The sequence below is a fragment of the Coturnix japonica genome, unplaced genomic scaffold (genome assembly GCF_054131305.1).
Source record: "Coturnix japonica strain WE unplaced genomic scaffold, WE-NBRP24 Scf046, whole genome shotgun sequence".
Lineage (NCBI taxonomy): Eukaryota > Metazoa > Chordata > Aves > Galliformes > Phasianidae > Coturnix > Coturnix japonica.
In genome coordinates, this window is record NW_028188949.1 from 391,343 (window position 1) to 406,460 (window position 15,118).

General features: G+C 41.8%; 1 protein-coding gene across 1 annotated transcript in view; it reads left to right on the forward strand.

Annotated features, from left to right (window-relative positions):
* The first annotated feature begins 663 nt into the window (after window positions 1–663).
* The window catches only part of LOC146752319 (cytosolic carboxypeptidase 4-like), a 91,145-nt gene continuing 76,690 nt past the window's right edge, over window positions 664–15,118 (forward strand). Inside the window, exon 1 of the mRNA XM_085532006.1 lies at window positions 664–859. Coding sequence (XP_085388132.1) covers window positions 702–859 — 158 coding nt within the window. The 5' untranslated portion in view covers window positions 664–701. The remainder of the gene's footprint in view (window positions 860–15,118) is intronic.

The following is a 15,118-nucleotide window of genomic DNA, read 5'->3' on the forward strand; positions in this document are numbered from 1 at the left end:
AGCTGTTAGAAAACTGAAGGACTTTAGTACAGCTTTGGGAGCTGAGGACATAGAAGCATAACTTGCTAAATCAGCGTTTGCTTACAAGGATGCTCAGATGATACCTTTGATTGTTTTCTGTCCCTTTACTAGAGAGCCTGTGCTCTGACAGAGCTGCAAAAAACATCATGGCATCGTTGTGATTCCCTGTCAGATAGTGGCTTCCACTAAAGCAAATGTGTCAGGTTGATTTGTGACAGCAGCCTGAGATTGTGAACATTCACAGAAGTATAATTTTAAGACACATCATTGCTTTGTCCTTTTCTTTTATTCTCTATGCTTGGCAGGTGTCTACCTCTGTCTTCTTCCCTTGGCCCATCTGTGGATTTTGCTCAACACAGATGGGATTTTCAAACAATCTGCTGTCAAATTTGGTCTCTTCTGAGCATGTGTATACAGAGAGCTTTTGGAGACGTGTAACTAGGCTATAATGAGGGTGCTTTTTCATGGGAATGGCAAATAACGTATCTGATAGCAAGACAATTTTCTCTGCCAAATTGCTAGTCTGCTTTGCAACAGGGGTTCATTAGGCTCTGTCCATGAACTGTTTAGTAAGATTCTCTCTTAAAAAAAAAAGTTGGCATCGTATCTCTGCAGCTTCTGTGCATAACATCTCCATGCCTTTGCTTTGTTTTACAGACAGTCGTCCTTATGTCTTTCTGATGGCCCGTGTTCATCCTGGTGAAAGCAACGCCAGCTGGGTGATGAAGGGGACCCTGGAGTTCCTTGTGAGCAGTGATCCCATTGCTGATCTCCTGAGGAAATGTTTCATTTTCAAGATTGTCCCCATGCTCAACCCTGATGGAGTCATCAATGGCAAGTGCGTTGTAGTAACATACTTATTGTGAATTTTCACTGGGTTTACCTGCAGGCTTTACTGCTGTATACTTAGCAGGCCTAGTCTTCAGTGTTTTGGGCCAGAATTCCTGTTGCCTTTTGCCTTGTGTTTTATTCATCCTGTGATCAGTCCTGTAAGGAGAATGTAAGTCCTGGATACAGCCCAGTGTGCTGTCTCGTGTGCATCAGATATTCATGGTTCTGTACTGTGTGGGGCCGTAAGGTGTCCCAACTGACTGGGTGAAGTATTAGCGATAGCAGACAAACTGAATCTTACTTGCTGAATGGAAAGTTATCTATTCTGCCAAATCAGCAGGGCAAACTTTATCTGCAAGCTGATATATCTGGGAATAACTGGCTTTAATTAATGCTTTATATAACCTGAATGGGGGAAAGATGTAAGGATCTATTAAATGCTCGTATCTTTATGGAAATGTTTCCGTATAATGAAACTCCCTCCTTCTCCTATCTCCTTTACTCTGTTTCCTCCCACATGCTTCTGAAGAGATTCCAAGTCTTTCTGAGCTTATGAATATACCAGTTTCTTTTTGCATTCTTCAGAGCTGCCTTTACATTGCTCCTACCCACATCATCACTACAACCATTCATCTGGTTTCAGGTCAGGTTGTGCTGATCCGGTGCTGAAGAAACAGGGTAAAGACCTTAAGCAAATCTTGAGCTTATTTGGTCCTAATCTAATTCCTTTCTGTTGTGGTCTGGGCTTCAGCAGAGGGCAGCTTGGAGTGTTCTTAGCCTCTGGTCTGCGACTATGAGCATAGTTTTTTGTGTTCCTGTTCTCCCCAGGACATGAGTGTGTTGTAGTTTAGGCTGTTCAGGGGAGCTGGATGCTGCCCCCGAGTATTGGAAGCTTCTGCTGGCACCAAATGTTTCCTTGATTCTTCCAGACAGCAGAAGCAAAAATGAAAGATTGTGGCTTTCTGTTTTTCCTTTCACTCTGCTTAATTAAAGTTTCCAGCAGATGGAGGGCTGGAGGGAATGTCTGACCTTTTTTCTCCAGCTGTCAGGAGTGAGCATAGCAGAGGAAGGGTCCTCAGGAGGGACAGTGTGGCTTTTGGTGACACCTGGAATGAAGGGTACTGTCTGAGCTCATATCACACAGGAACGTGTGGAGCTTCCACTGTAGTTCAACCTGGTGATGAGTAGGAAAGTTTGGTGTGGGATAGGAGCAGAGGTCCAAGGACTTGGCTATGGCTCTGTAGCTAAGCATGAAGCCTGGGGAAGGGAGAGAACCATTCCATCATGCTCCAATTTAAATGCTGTGCTGTGGGGCCTCCCATGGCTCTGTTGCTCTTGCTTCTTCCCATGTGCTTTTTCAGTGGACTGAGGTGTTCCTGCACAGAAAGAAAAGCTTCTTTTCTTGGCCTAGAGTTTATTGGCAGCTTTTTGGAGATGACTTTTAGTCCCTTGCTGCATGTGGAAGCACATGCAGGTTTCTTTGTCCATTAATGTTCTACTTCATCTAGGTTTAAGTGCTGTATTAAACTCTGTTGTCATTCAAATCACTGCCACAAAGGGAAGCTCTTTTTCCAGGAAAAGGGTCTGTAGGCCATTATTGACTGAGTAGCTGTAAACAGGTCCATACTACTTACTTTTAGGTCTCTGTAGCACATTTCAGGAAGCCACTTATTTGCCTTGAGATTTACAATCACGACTGAATGTGTCAAATCCACTGTTTATTTTGAATCATCACTCATTTCGAATCTTCATGCTTTGAAAGTGCATCTTCTGTACTACCCATCCATCCTTCTGTTATCTGGTATTAATCCTGCTCTAGTCTCGTTACCTCGGTATCTTTATATTTAAAAAAGGGTTGAATTCTTTTCTGTTGGCAGTTCTTTTGAAGCTCCTCACTCTCTCCCTCCTCCCCAGTCCTGTGTGCTGGGGTGTGCATAATGCTTCCCTGCCCGTCACAAAGATGAATGCCATCGCACGGTTACAAAGGATTTCTTCCAGCAGCCCAGCTGTGCCCCTTCCCCAGCTGACTCCCTGCTGCAGGCACAGCTCAGTGGAAGAGTGCTCATCCCAGCAGGATACCGTGCAATCACACTTCGAGAGCCTTGTGCAGCAACAAGACGATCAGGGCCTTGGTATTTGCTTTGGTTAATGTGATCTGAAAGTTGCATGCAGAGAATGTTCCTCTGTCACAGATATGATGGCAGTAATGTGATTATGCTCTGACTGTGTGTGGCTGAGCTAGGAAACAGCCTTCCCTTTCACTCCCTTTCACATCAGTCAGTACTATGAGGATTTATTCCTGTCTGTCAGTGATGGAGAGAGTTGAGTCCTGTTGCTGATGCTAAATGAAGGTAGTGGTGATGCAAGCATGTCTGTATGAGTAAGGCTGTCATCACATAAAAATAAAAATCACTACCCAATATCACATATAATTTGAGTTTGTTCAATCCAGAGAGTACTGATGAGCAGTTGTGTTCTGTGCGACTGTTCTCATGGAATCATTAAGGTTGGAAAAGAAGTCTGTCATCTGGTCCGACCGTCCGCCTACAACCAGTATTGCCCAGTAAACCGTGTCCTGAAGTACCACATCTCCATGTTTCTTTAAGGTCTCCAATGGATGGTGACTCCACCTCCCTGGGCAGCCTTTGCTCTGTCCTGAATAGCAGTCAGATGTAGGGTTTGTCAAATAAATTTCAGCTGATCTGGTAGTGGCTATATATTTTAATGTTAGACACTACTTTTTATTAAGTGCATCCTGTGTGTTGTCACACAGTAGTGTTTGACCACTGCTGGAAATGGGATGCTGCCTCTGATAGATGTATGGTCTGGTAGGTTCAGGTTGGATATTAGGCAAAATTTCTTTTTAGAAGGAATGGTGGTGTGTTGGAACAGCTGCCCAGGGAGGTGGTGGAGTCACTGTCCCTTGAGGTGTGCAGGAACCGTGGAGATGTGGCGCTGAGGGATGTCACTGGGCATGGTGGGGATGGGCTGATAGCTTGGCTAAATGGTCTTTCCAACCTTAATGAGTCTATGATGCTATGAAATCTGGCTAGTACATGAACAACATAAGATAAAATATGGGTATGTGATTCTTTAAGTCTTTGCAGCTTCTCCCTTGGTGGACCCAGAACCAGAGTCTGATCCTCCACCAAACTCTTCTCAGTACATCAGTATGCTGTGGGAGATGACCCTATTTCAGACAAAGCCTTTGCCCTGTGCTAACATGGCAGTCCATCCTTGGCTCTCCTATGGTAAACCTCTGTTGGCACGCAGCTACACCCCAGGACTCCTGACAGCACTTCTAATGCAGTATTGTTTATTCCTTCCTTTATCAGCTGGAGCTGTTGGGCTCCCCTGAGTTATTAGATCTATTCGCTCATTGTCAGTGTTTCCTCCTTTGTAAATATGTCCCCATATGTCTCTGCTCCTGAGGAATATGCTTTCTTTTCTATTTACTGCTTTTCCCAGGCACCCACCTCCTCATTGCTCTATCCACCCAGTGGCCCAATAACAGCCACAGAGATAAATAAGCAACATAACTCTTCCTAGCTATTGTTGTTGTTGTTGTTGTTGCCGCCCTGCATAGTAATACATATAATAACAAGGAAACAAATCTTATTACTAAAGTAATTACAATAAATAAAAAGCTGAGAAGGGAGATGAAGGAAGGGTCTGTCAGGGGAGTGATTGCAGTAGGGGTTTTTAAAATTTAATTTACTCGAGATGTTCTTTGCTGCTTTATTGATACCCTGCTGAGGGGGCTGCGACTAATTAGCAACCAGCTGTTGTTGTAACACACCCTCACCTAATTTATTGTTTCGTCAAGTCTCTAAAATAGGAGTCTGTCTGCTATCGTTGTCTGTGGGACTCGGCACCAGTCTCATGTCAGCAGTTGGTTTTATTGCTTGGTGCTTCTGTTTTCTGAAAGCTGAGTAGCTGAGACTTTGGGTGCTTTGCTGCCTTTCCTTTTATTTTCCAGCACTTTCCATGCGCTTTCAGGAGGTCGGGCAGGAGAATACGCTCAGTCTCTTGAATTATAAGAGCTTGTCCCAGAGTCCAGAGGCCTGTTATTATAACAGGCCAACACAATGCTAGATTCTGGTAAATTGCCCAGAGGGCTGTGCCACTGTTTGTATGCCTTGGTAGAGACCAAAAAAGACCTCACAGAGGAGGTCTGGCATAGATAGGGCCAAGGGTTTCTTAATATGTAATGTCTATGATCTTGTTCTCTTGCTTGTCAATATCCTATGGAAGTGCTGTACTATTGTTTGCCTTTGGAGAAAACAGTATCATGTCTAAACATCCACAAAAACGAATTAGTTAATGGTCATTTTAAGAACAGGGGGGACCAAATGCATTGTCTCTTGTTTCTTTGGTCTTCCAGTCCCAAAAGCACGCACAGTGTTTGCTCAGAAACAGTAAAGGTTCCCCCCATGAGGTGCCTGCAGCTCCCTCGATGCTTTCATACCCCATCTGTTCAGATTAGTCAAGGTCACTTGGGAATTTCACTGCACTTGAAGATTACTTGATATGAGCTCAGTGATATTAATGTCTTGGACTACTAAACAATTCAGCTTTAAGCCTCAGAAATTATTCCATTTTATATGGCTACTACCTTGTATTTTCAAGGTAGCATGAATATTAGATATGAACACGATGTTCCGTGGGCTCAGAAAGGAATTATTTTTGTTCAGCATTCATGTCTAGTCTCCTGACTGACAACGGGAGTTCATAATCAGATGTCTGCGCTCCTTTGACAGTTCTAAGAGCCAGGAGGCTGATGTACAAAGCTAGCTTTTAGTAAAGTTAATGAGTTGATTGAATTATATTCTTATTTGCATTAGTTTGAGTGTGTATGATTATCTTTTGTTTGTTATTATGCTCATTTAAGTCCATTTGGTAATATATTATTCCCATAGCAATTGTGCCTGTGCTAGGCTCTGTGCAGACAGGCAAGGACCAGCTTGTCTCTTGTTAGGAGCTGATCCAATACTGGCACAGCGTGCTTTAGAATTGGCAAGAACAAAGAGGATACTGGGGTGCTGGCTAATGGATCTGTTGTGAAGGCTAATCCATTTTCTCATGATGTACTTTATGGAGGTGGAAGCTTTTGTAGTTACTGCTTTCCTTCACTGTTTCTTCTTAGGATGGGGGGGAGAATCTCACTGCCGTGACTTCTTCAGCCACCCAGGGAAGATTTGTGAGGTTCAGTATCATCAGTGAAGGGACTGGAGAACGCTGTAAGATGAGGGATTTCTTTATGCTTTCTTGAAATTGTCAGGATGCACCTGCAAACCCTGAACCCAGTTCACCCCATAGTTAAACACTACAATGAGATGTCACACAGATACTAACGAACTTGGATTTTGCATCTGATTCCTGGTTGTGGTAGGCATGGAGTACCGACATAAATGCTGAATGTACTGGGTAGAAGCTCATGTCATGAGTGCAAGGGCTAGTTTTGATCACTTATCTCAAGACCAACTCATCTTACCCAAGTTAATGCCTTTTGGAAGCTACAGATTCAGACTTGGAGTTGTTATTCATGGGATGGGAAAAAAGTCCACAAAATGAAATTGTAAAAACTTCACTTTTATAGATGCAATGAAGAATGTCCAATACTTTACTGCAATATCCACAGTACCTGGAAAGCTGAAATTGCCTGGGAATGAAGATTATTGTCTCTCATAATATACCTTCATATATTACTGTGTAATAAATCGAGCAGTATTTCTTTCACCCTGCAAACTGGACATCCCTGGAGTTCCAAGTGACATTTCAAATTTTATACGACCATTCAGTCCCTTTTAAGTATTAAAACACATCATTTTTTGTGATATATGCACAGAAGTTCTTTCTAAAAGCATATGAATAAAAAAACTTGGAGCTTAGTTATGCAAAGGTAGAGCTGCCTTACTGCGTGTTGGCTTTTAAATGTCTCTGTTTAGTTAGCTCGGTATTTTAGCTACTACTGTTCTTTAACATCTCTGTTTCTGTGTTTCTTTTCCGCTCTTCCCTGCCCTCTGTTTCATTTGAATAACAGATTCAATTGAATAACAGCTGGCAAAGTACAGTGGTAGGAGAGCAGATATGTGACTGCCTTGGGTTGGAGAAATGGGCTGGCAATTGGAAAATGGTGTTTTAAAAAATGGGACAAAGAGGCATAACAACAAAAATAAGCTTCATCTGGAAGCCTGTATTTTCAAAATTGCTTGTTCAAAAATGCACCCACAGAGGACCAGCTGAGGTTGAATAGTTCACCTGTGTACATGGTTCATATGATTGCACATGCAATTAGGGTAATTACACGGGCAAATTTTACCCCAGTAGTTTGAGCAAATTGTCACCTTAATTTCTGAAACCAGCTGCATGTCCCAGGGAAGCAGCAAGAGAATGAAAAACAGAAAATTAAGTTGATGCTGGAATGACAAAGAGTGGGAAATCAAAACCTCTCCTGTGACCTGAAAGACAGCACTGCTGGGAGTCAGGGAAAAAAAAGTCAGCCACACTTCTAATGCTGTAAAGCGTTGGAGTCTTAAAGGGATAGAAAAATGAAGAGCTTTTTGAAGTCATCTGGCCCAGAATTTGAGCTGGAGGAAACAATATGAAACAAAAAGAAGAGGGTGAGATGGGCAGCAAAGGGGGCTTCAGTAATGATGACCTTGTGTCTGTATGCACTGTAGAACTACGAAGTTGGTATTTGAACACACCCCAGCTCGGTGATGTTGTGATCCTGTTAGGAACCTTCAGATTAGCACGGTGATACTTCATTGCATGGGAATAGTGATTATTTTGGCATTAAGTTGCTGTAGAGATCTTGCTGTGTTCAGAGCTCAGCCACTCTTCCTTGTACTGTTAGAACTGGCTTGTAAATTCCACAGGTGGATGTGTCCCTGTACGAGGTGCTTAAATATTCCATTACATTCGATAGAGCCTCTTCTGCGTTGTTTGCTTGAGGAAGTAGAGCACAGTGAGGAAGTGGTAGTGGACAATACAGTCTAGATCCTAAACCACCTTTTGGGTCGCTTTGATTTGTCTCCAAAAATGATAAGTACTTAAGGTATAGTTATTATAGTTGAAGAAGTCCTATTACTCCTACTCCTGTAAAGTTATTATGCAGTGACAACGTTCTGGGTGAGTACAGGGGTTCTTTCTATGTATATCACATGGCATCTCAGATGGTAATGTTTCTTTATCTCCCATATCTCTAATTTTTCTCCCCTACATGTTCAGAAGCTCAGCTTTTGATTAAAAAAAATCTATCCTCCATTTAAGGGGCACCTGGTCCCACTGAGCACCATCTAAAGCAAAACTTGCTTCCCAGGTCTATCTCTGGTCTGTGACGTTTCTACCAGTAGATAACAATGATAACAGTAATGTAAACTTTGAGGAACATTTTGCATATTCATTGTCTGGTAGTTTAAAGGCTTTTGTATTTTTTTTTAATGTAATTTAAAATATACATTAAAATTTTAAATTATATTAAAAAAAAAAAAAAAGATTTAAAAAAAAGTGTCTATTTTTCTGTCATCCCCCAAATGGTTATGACACATAAGAGGATGTAAAGTGCAGAGCAGCTGAACAATCATAAACTATTTTAATACCACTTAAAAATGAGAAGAAGCAGGAAAAGAGGTTTGGGTATTAATGAAGTTTATTGCACTCGTCTGTCACTTCTACAGAGCATGATTGGGGTTTTAAATCCTTGCTCCAGTGACGTGGAAAAAAACGTGGTGGTCTTTCATCCAAGTCCCTTATAGATGTTATTCTGTCACAGAAATCTCTAGTACCACATTTGAGCTCACGGTGAATTCTATGCTCCAGTGGATGTAATGTTAAGCAAAGCAGTTCTGGATTATATTTGTGGTAGCAGAGCTGTAAAGCAGAGCCTGAAAGTGAAGTCAAGAGTTATAGGAGATTATGGCTGTTACATTTTATTTGAACTTTTTTAGGTGATTCAAGGTAAGCTCCTTGGATTTAGGCTGAGATATCTGGGGAGTCAAGGCTGGAAAGACAGGCCATACTCTGTGGGTTAAACCATTTGCAAGGAATACCCAAACCTCTTTCTAGTTGACCTGTTTAGTGTCTCACTATAAACATATATTAACATTCAGTGTAGAAAGCTCACTGCTGAAGGCAGCAGAGGGGTGACTGTTCCCCACCCCCTCCAAAACATGTCAGGGAAGAAAGCTTGCTTTGGAAGACCTCCATGCCTGGGTGATGCATTGCATGTTTTTGTGTGTGTGCTAGTTTTCAAGTGAAGAGCACCAAAGAACTGCACTAACTGAATTAGCTGTAATTTGTCTCTTTCTGTGATGTGCAGGTGAGGGCACCCTTGAACTGTTCTAGTTCTCTGTCTATCTTTAGACTGATTCGAGCAGCACAGGATCTCATCAAGCATGTAGTCTGTTCAGAGGCAGTGGCTTTGAGCCTCCCAACTCATAATACTAATACAACTGGGAATCTAAATAAAAAGGAGAATGTTAAGAAAAAGTCTCTGTTGCTGTAAGCAGAAATAATCAGAATCAAGTCTATCTTTCCATTATGTGGTTTCTTACAGAAACAAAAGCCCAGCTCGGGGCTGTTACTTATAATGAACTGGTTTGGCCAGTGTTCGTGCCTTTCCCTTTTTTTTGTTGCCATGTGTCAATTCTGACTGTGTGTACTGCTATGACAGCAATTTATTTCTTATATCTTTTGTCCCAAAGGGTGTCAAAGAGCCATAACAAAACTGTATGTACTTTAATGTCAGGCATTGCTTAGTGTGCTACCTTTGGGCTGCTACAGAGTAGTTCTTTATAACCTCTGAACCTGTTGCCTATGAATACAGGACGTTGCTGGATTTAAGCCATCGGGCAAAAGTCACAGCAACTGGGTGTGCAGCAGTTATTGTGAGCTACAGAGTGACTGAAAGAAATCCCTTAGATGCAATCAGACAGTGTCCGTATTCTGTTTTTGTTTTCCCCCAGCATTTTATCCATCTTTGAGAAACACCTGGCAGCTCTGAAACCACAATTGTACTTGCATGATCTCAAGTGGAATGGCTGGTCCCTAAACAGCATGTGTCTACCAAGCACTATGTCTCCACAAACTACCTGCAGGGCATGGTTTCTTGCTTAAGCCTGATGTGAGCTTAAATAAGGAGTTTGCTTTGAGGTTTGCCAAGAAGCGTTCTTTGTGTGTAAATGTGTATGCAGCCATAGAGTAATGGAGACCATTTTGACACAGGCTATCAGGATTGAAAGGCTGCAGTTTTGCTTGGAGGTTACGTATACGTTTTTATATGCAATTAGTTAAGTTGGGGTTTAGGCATTTAAATGGCCATTTGTGCTCTCACTTTTGAATATTATGCTCATCCTTTGGGAATGAGCTTGTGCAAATTAGGCATGAAAATAAGCATACGTTTTGTGTGCTGTACTGTCAGCATTTTGCTGTATTTGGTAATAAACTCGTATTGATTTATCGGGTTTTTTTTTCCCTCTCTTGATATTTCTGCTGTAATCTGAAGAATGTGAGCTGGTGGCTACAAAGCAGCAGTACAGCAGTGTTTTCCTTTTCCTAGTGACTGACTCCTTTAATTGTTCCTGTAGCATAAGCTCATATTTCCATCTAACTCTTATTTAGGATACTCTCATGGTGAGTTGGAATTCATCCCTGCTTTGCCTTGTGGTTGAGTAGTGACCAAGACTTGCCCCTAGCTGATTTATCCTTCTTTTATCTTCTTTCCCTTCATACCCACACAAAAAAAGTCTGTCTGTGTACCGAACTGTGAAATACATGGGAATACAGAATTGATATTGTTGGTTCAGAGCTCCATCCTGGAAGCTTCAGAGAAAAAACTGCTTACAGGGGGATGAAGGCCTTTGAAGGGCTTATTAGTGACTTGGCCTATGGGCTTCCTGGGGGCTTGCTAGACTCTGCTGTATCACAACTTTAATGTCTCCACATGAAGTTATCTACTGTGAATACTTAATAAGGGGGATGAAAAGATCAGATCAGTTGATGAAAAGAACAGTTCGAGCTGATGCTAAGTTGCTGCCCCAAAACCTTGAGGATACTGAAATTTGCAATGAAATTTGGAACCTTTGAGTCAGCTGACTTATGATCCATTGTAGCATAATAATATACACTGTTGTTTAATATACCTTCCATGATTCTACTGTTAGAGTAGGCATCAAGACATGAGAGCAGCATTGTGAGTGCCACAAAGGGTAAGAATTTTGTCAGTTAATGTTCATTGAGGAAGAAATTAATCTTTGGTTCTTTCACATTAATAATCCTATTAAGGGTTGGCTTAATGAAGTTTTACTGACTAATTTTCGAGCTGTAATTTGCCTGTGATTCTTTTGAAAATTTTTTAATGAAATGGAAATTTACATAGACTGCACAACAATAACCTAATGAAGTGGCAAATCATATTTTAAAATCACTTGTGATTCCAAATGGCATCTTAATTCTTGGAATTGAAGACCATTCACACTGAGAGGTTCTGAATCATTGAAAGTAAGATGGAGCTTTTTCTAACCCAGGAAATGCTAACGAGTACAAAATGAGTCTGTGAAATGGTTCATGCAAGCTTGGACCAGTTCTGTGTGTTGCTGAAAGAAAATGAAATAGAGAAGATCTGAAAGGAAGCCCTCATCTTCTTGAATGAATGCTATGGAGAGTCTGTGCTTGGGTAGCACAAACATGATACTGTCAGTGAATGCAGCCAGTACCGAGATGGGGCTGCATTCCTATAGACTAATGGCAAAAGAGCCTGGATGGATCATGGTCTGATTGTCATCTCTTAACACTTGAGAGGGAGCGCAAAGAGTGATGAATGTATGTGAGTGTTACAGAGAGCAGAGCTGAGGCCCCAGCAGTGGCTCCAGTCTCCTCTTATGTTTTCACAAATCACCTGGGAACTGACTCAGTGAAATTTTTCATTATAGAGTGATTTCTGATTACTGTAGGTAGCCCAAAACAGGGCCTACTGGGTAATCTCTAGAGGCTTTCCTGGGTGTTTTAACTCCATTCCTTGCCCTTGAAGAGCTGAGATATGCCTCCATTAAGCAGCCGAGTTCAGGAGCTTATCTGCATTGCTTTAAGCTTTCTAGTTTCGCATCAGCCCATTAGAGAACCTCTTTCCTGGGTTGGAAAGGAGAAGGAATTCTTTAGATCTGCCAGTATTTTTCTAATACCTGATGCTCATAGGCTGCTCTTTTTACACTTTAAAATGTCACATTGGATTCCTGATGGAACTGGAGATTTTTATCTTCCTCTTTTCTGCCAGACCTGACATTTTTCTGGTTTTCTTCTACACTGAAGGCTTAATTTCTCACATGTGTGAGACAGAGTGAAAATTAAACAAACAAGCTGGCAGATAGATAGAATGGTTCTTCATGTCTGGAAAGCTGCAATGAGCTGTGACTTAGGAATTACAATGCTTCATATTCAAACTTTTCTTTTTGATGCATTGGGGTGGCACAAGAGCTGACAGTGACATATGGAGAAGGCCCTGTTAGGAGGATTGAGGCTGTTATGTGATAAATGACACAGTATGTCAAAGGACTTCTATTATCCATCATGCTGGCTTCCTCTGAACACGGTCTCATTGAAAAGAGAAGTAGCTGCACGTACAACTGGGGGATGCTGTAATAGGGTCAGTGGTATGCTCCAGAGAAAATAAGAAAGCTGGCAAGTACATGTTTGCGTGGGAATTGATGACTCTGGAGCTTTGAGTTCAGAATTTTCAAGTCAAATTTAATTCAAATATCTGAGGTATCCCCACTGTACATTTGTGTCAAGGATGAGCCCTACCTTCAAAAGAAGCTTTCTCAAAGCTCGCTCACGTATTCAGAAGGCTTCAAAAACCCACCAAGTTTTCAGTGTTGAGAAGCTAAGCTTTCTTAGGAAAAAAAAAGAAAGCTATTTATTATCAAGTTCTGGACTGATGGCATGATTCTGGCTGCTAATAAATCCCCAGAGTTCTCTTATTGCGTTTTTTTAACCTCTGTTGACTGCTTTGACTCTGAAATGCAGTGGAGTAAAAGTTGTGATCTGCGCTTTCCTATATGCAGGAGACATGTAAGTACTGTTGCCCTTATAAATACAAGGGATAAAAAGTACTGCTGACGGAACAAGACTTTGTCTCTCGTGACCTGATACAGAAATATCCTCTGTAAGGCGCCTTCCACCCTTCTTGACCATACAAGTTAAGAATCAGAGCAGGCTTTCACAGCTCTGTGCCTCACACTGGTGGAGAGTCTGTCAACATTTTCCTCTCTCTCATCACCCTTAACCCAACAGTGCCTCCTTGTTTGTATAATCTATGTCAGAATGACGCACGAACTGGGGGCTGTTCAAGAGAAGCGAGGAATGTATGGCACGGCACAGGCACTCATCCTTTTCAACCTCCTTTAGACCATCTCTTTTTGCAGTACCCATAATAGCTGTTTTTTTCCCTGCTTGATTAATGGACCCTCAATAGCTATGTAGTCTATAAACCCAGACAAGACAAGTAGCCTGTCTCTTTTGATCCCTGCACCCTAATAGCCTGATTTTGACTCCGCTTAAGTGGTGTTTATGTGCCCACATGAGCGGTAGTAATTGGTGCAGAATATCAAATGTCACTATTTGACATTTCATTCGTAACAGTAGTATTTAAAGTAAAGGCTTTAACTTGATGATTCATCAGTAGCCAGTGTCAAATGATCTGGGACGGTCGGTATTTTAAAAGTGTCAATCAACAGATGGATCACTCTGGAGATAATTTAATCAGAGCCCATCAGTGAACTGGCCTTAAAAAACAATCCTTCAGGATTATTGTCACAGCCGTATTGTTTAGAAGATGAGAGCGGTGCTTCCTTGGGAGCAGGCTTGGTAGCAGAGTGGCTCCTTCCATAGCTCCTCTAACAAGCCTGTTTCCTGAGAGGATGGAGTTGCAACTTCCTCAGTTGACTCTGCCCTGTAGTTAAATACAGGACTTCAGGCTCTGTTGCTGTTGAGCTGAAAGCTCTGCTTCTTCAGAACAAAATCTGCAAAACACAAACCAGCCTAAATATATAGATAACTTCACCCCCTCCAACTCCTAGCACTGCTGTGCTCTGTTTTATTTGACAGTACAGCTTTTTCTTCACCAACTCTTCATGTGATGAGACGCTTATTTCAGCTGTTGACCCCTATCAGTGACCCCTCACTGGGAGATCAGGTGTAGAGAACCGGGCTATTATCTACCTTCCACTCCTGTGTTTCTAATCAAAGCAGCCGATTTTGCTAATGCATACAGCTGAAGTCACAGTGAGGAAGACCTGGCTGAGTACAGAGAAAAGAAGTGCTTGGAACGGTAGAGCAAGGGGTAAGAAATCCTAAGAGTAAGAAAAATCAAGCTGGGAGAAAAGATGAACAAGCAAAGCAGGGAGAAATGTTAAATTCAGTTTCATATAGAATGTACAGCCATGGCAATCAGTTCGTGGAGTGAGGCAGAGCATCATCCTCCATGCACCTGTCCATCCATGTTCCTTTAGCTTTCATGCTCACTGAGGTGTCAGCAGCACGCAAGCGTTGTATTAGATTTTCAGTTTATATATTTAAGATAAAGCAGGTTAAAAAAATGAAATCCAGAGCGGATCTGAGAGGGTTTAGTCCAGGTGAAACACATACTGTGCTCTTCTGACCCAGGCATTGAATTCTTTGACATCTCAGATGCACAGAGTTCTGAGCCCCAATGCATTGGGTTCACAGAAGAGGAGATGGCAGGACTGTCACTTAACATCTTCTGTTTCAGAACTTACGGTCCGTGCTACTACTGGCAATCACTGTTTACGGTTATTACCTGTAACCAGGTAAACCTTGTTAGAAAGGGCAGTGATGCTTGATAATGTATCAGGCATTGCTGCTGTTCCCTTCCTTGCAGTATTAGCATTGGTTCAATCATTTGAAACTCAGTTCCTTTTCACCATGATGTAGAGCTGTTACTGTTGTCACGTTTGAATGTTTTAACTGCACTTCAGTAATAGGCGAGTGATCCCAGTATCTTATAACCTGGCAGAGCAGGTTGTCAAAGGTTTACAATCAGAAATGATTGGCTGGCAGCCCAGGCTGGAAACTGACACTGCCTTTATCTGCCATGGTCTTTGATTTTCATTTTTTTTTTTCTGGTTTAAAGGTCCTGTAGTCTGTAATTGCTTTTTTTGGGCTGATAAGGTTGTATTGTTAGCCATGAATTTGAGACCAGCTGTTGTCTTCAGTAGTTGGATGTTTCACTGCCTGAGTTATAATTATA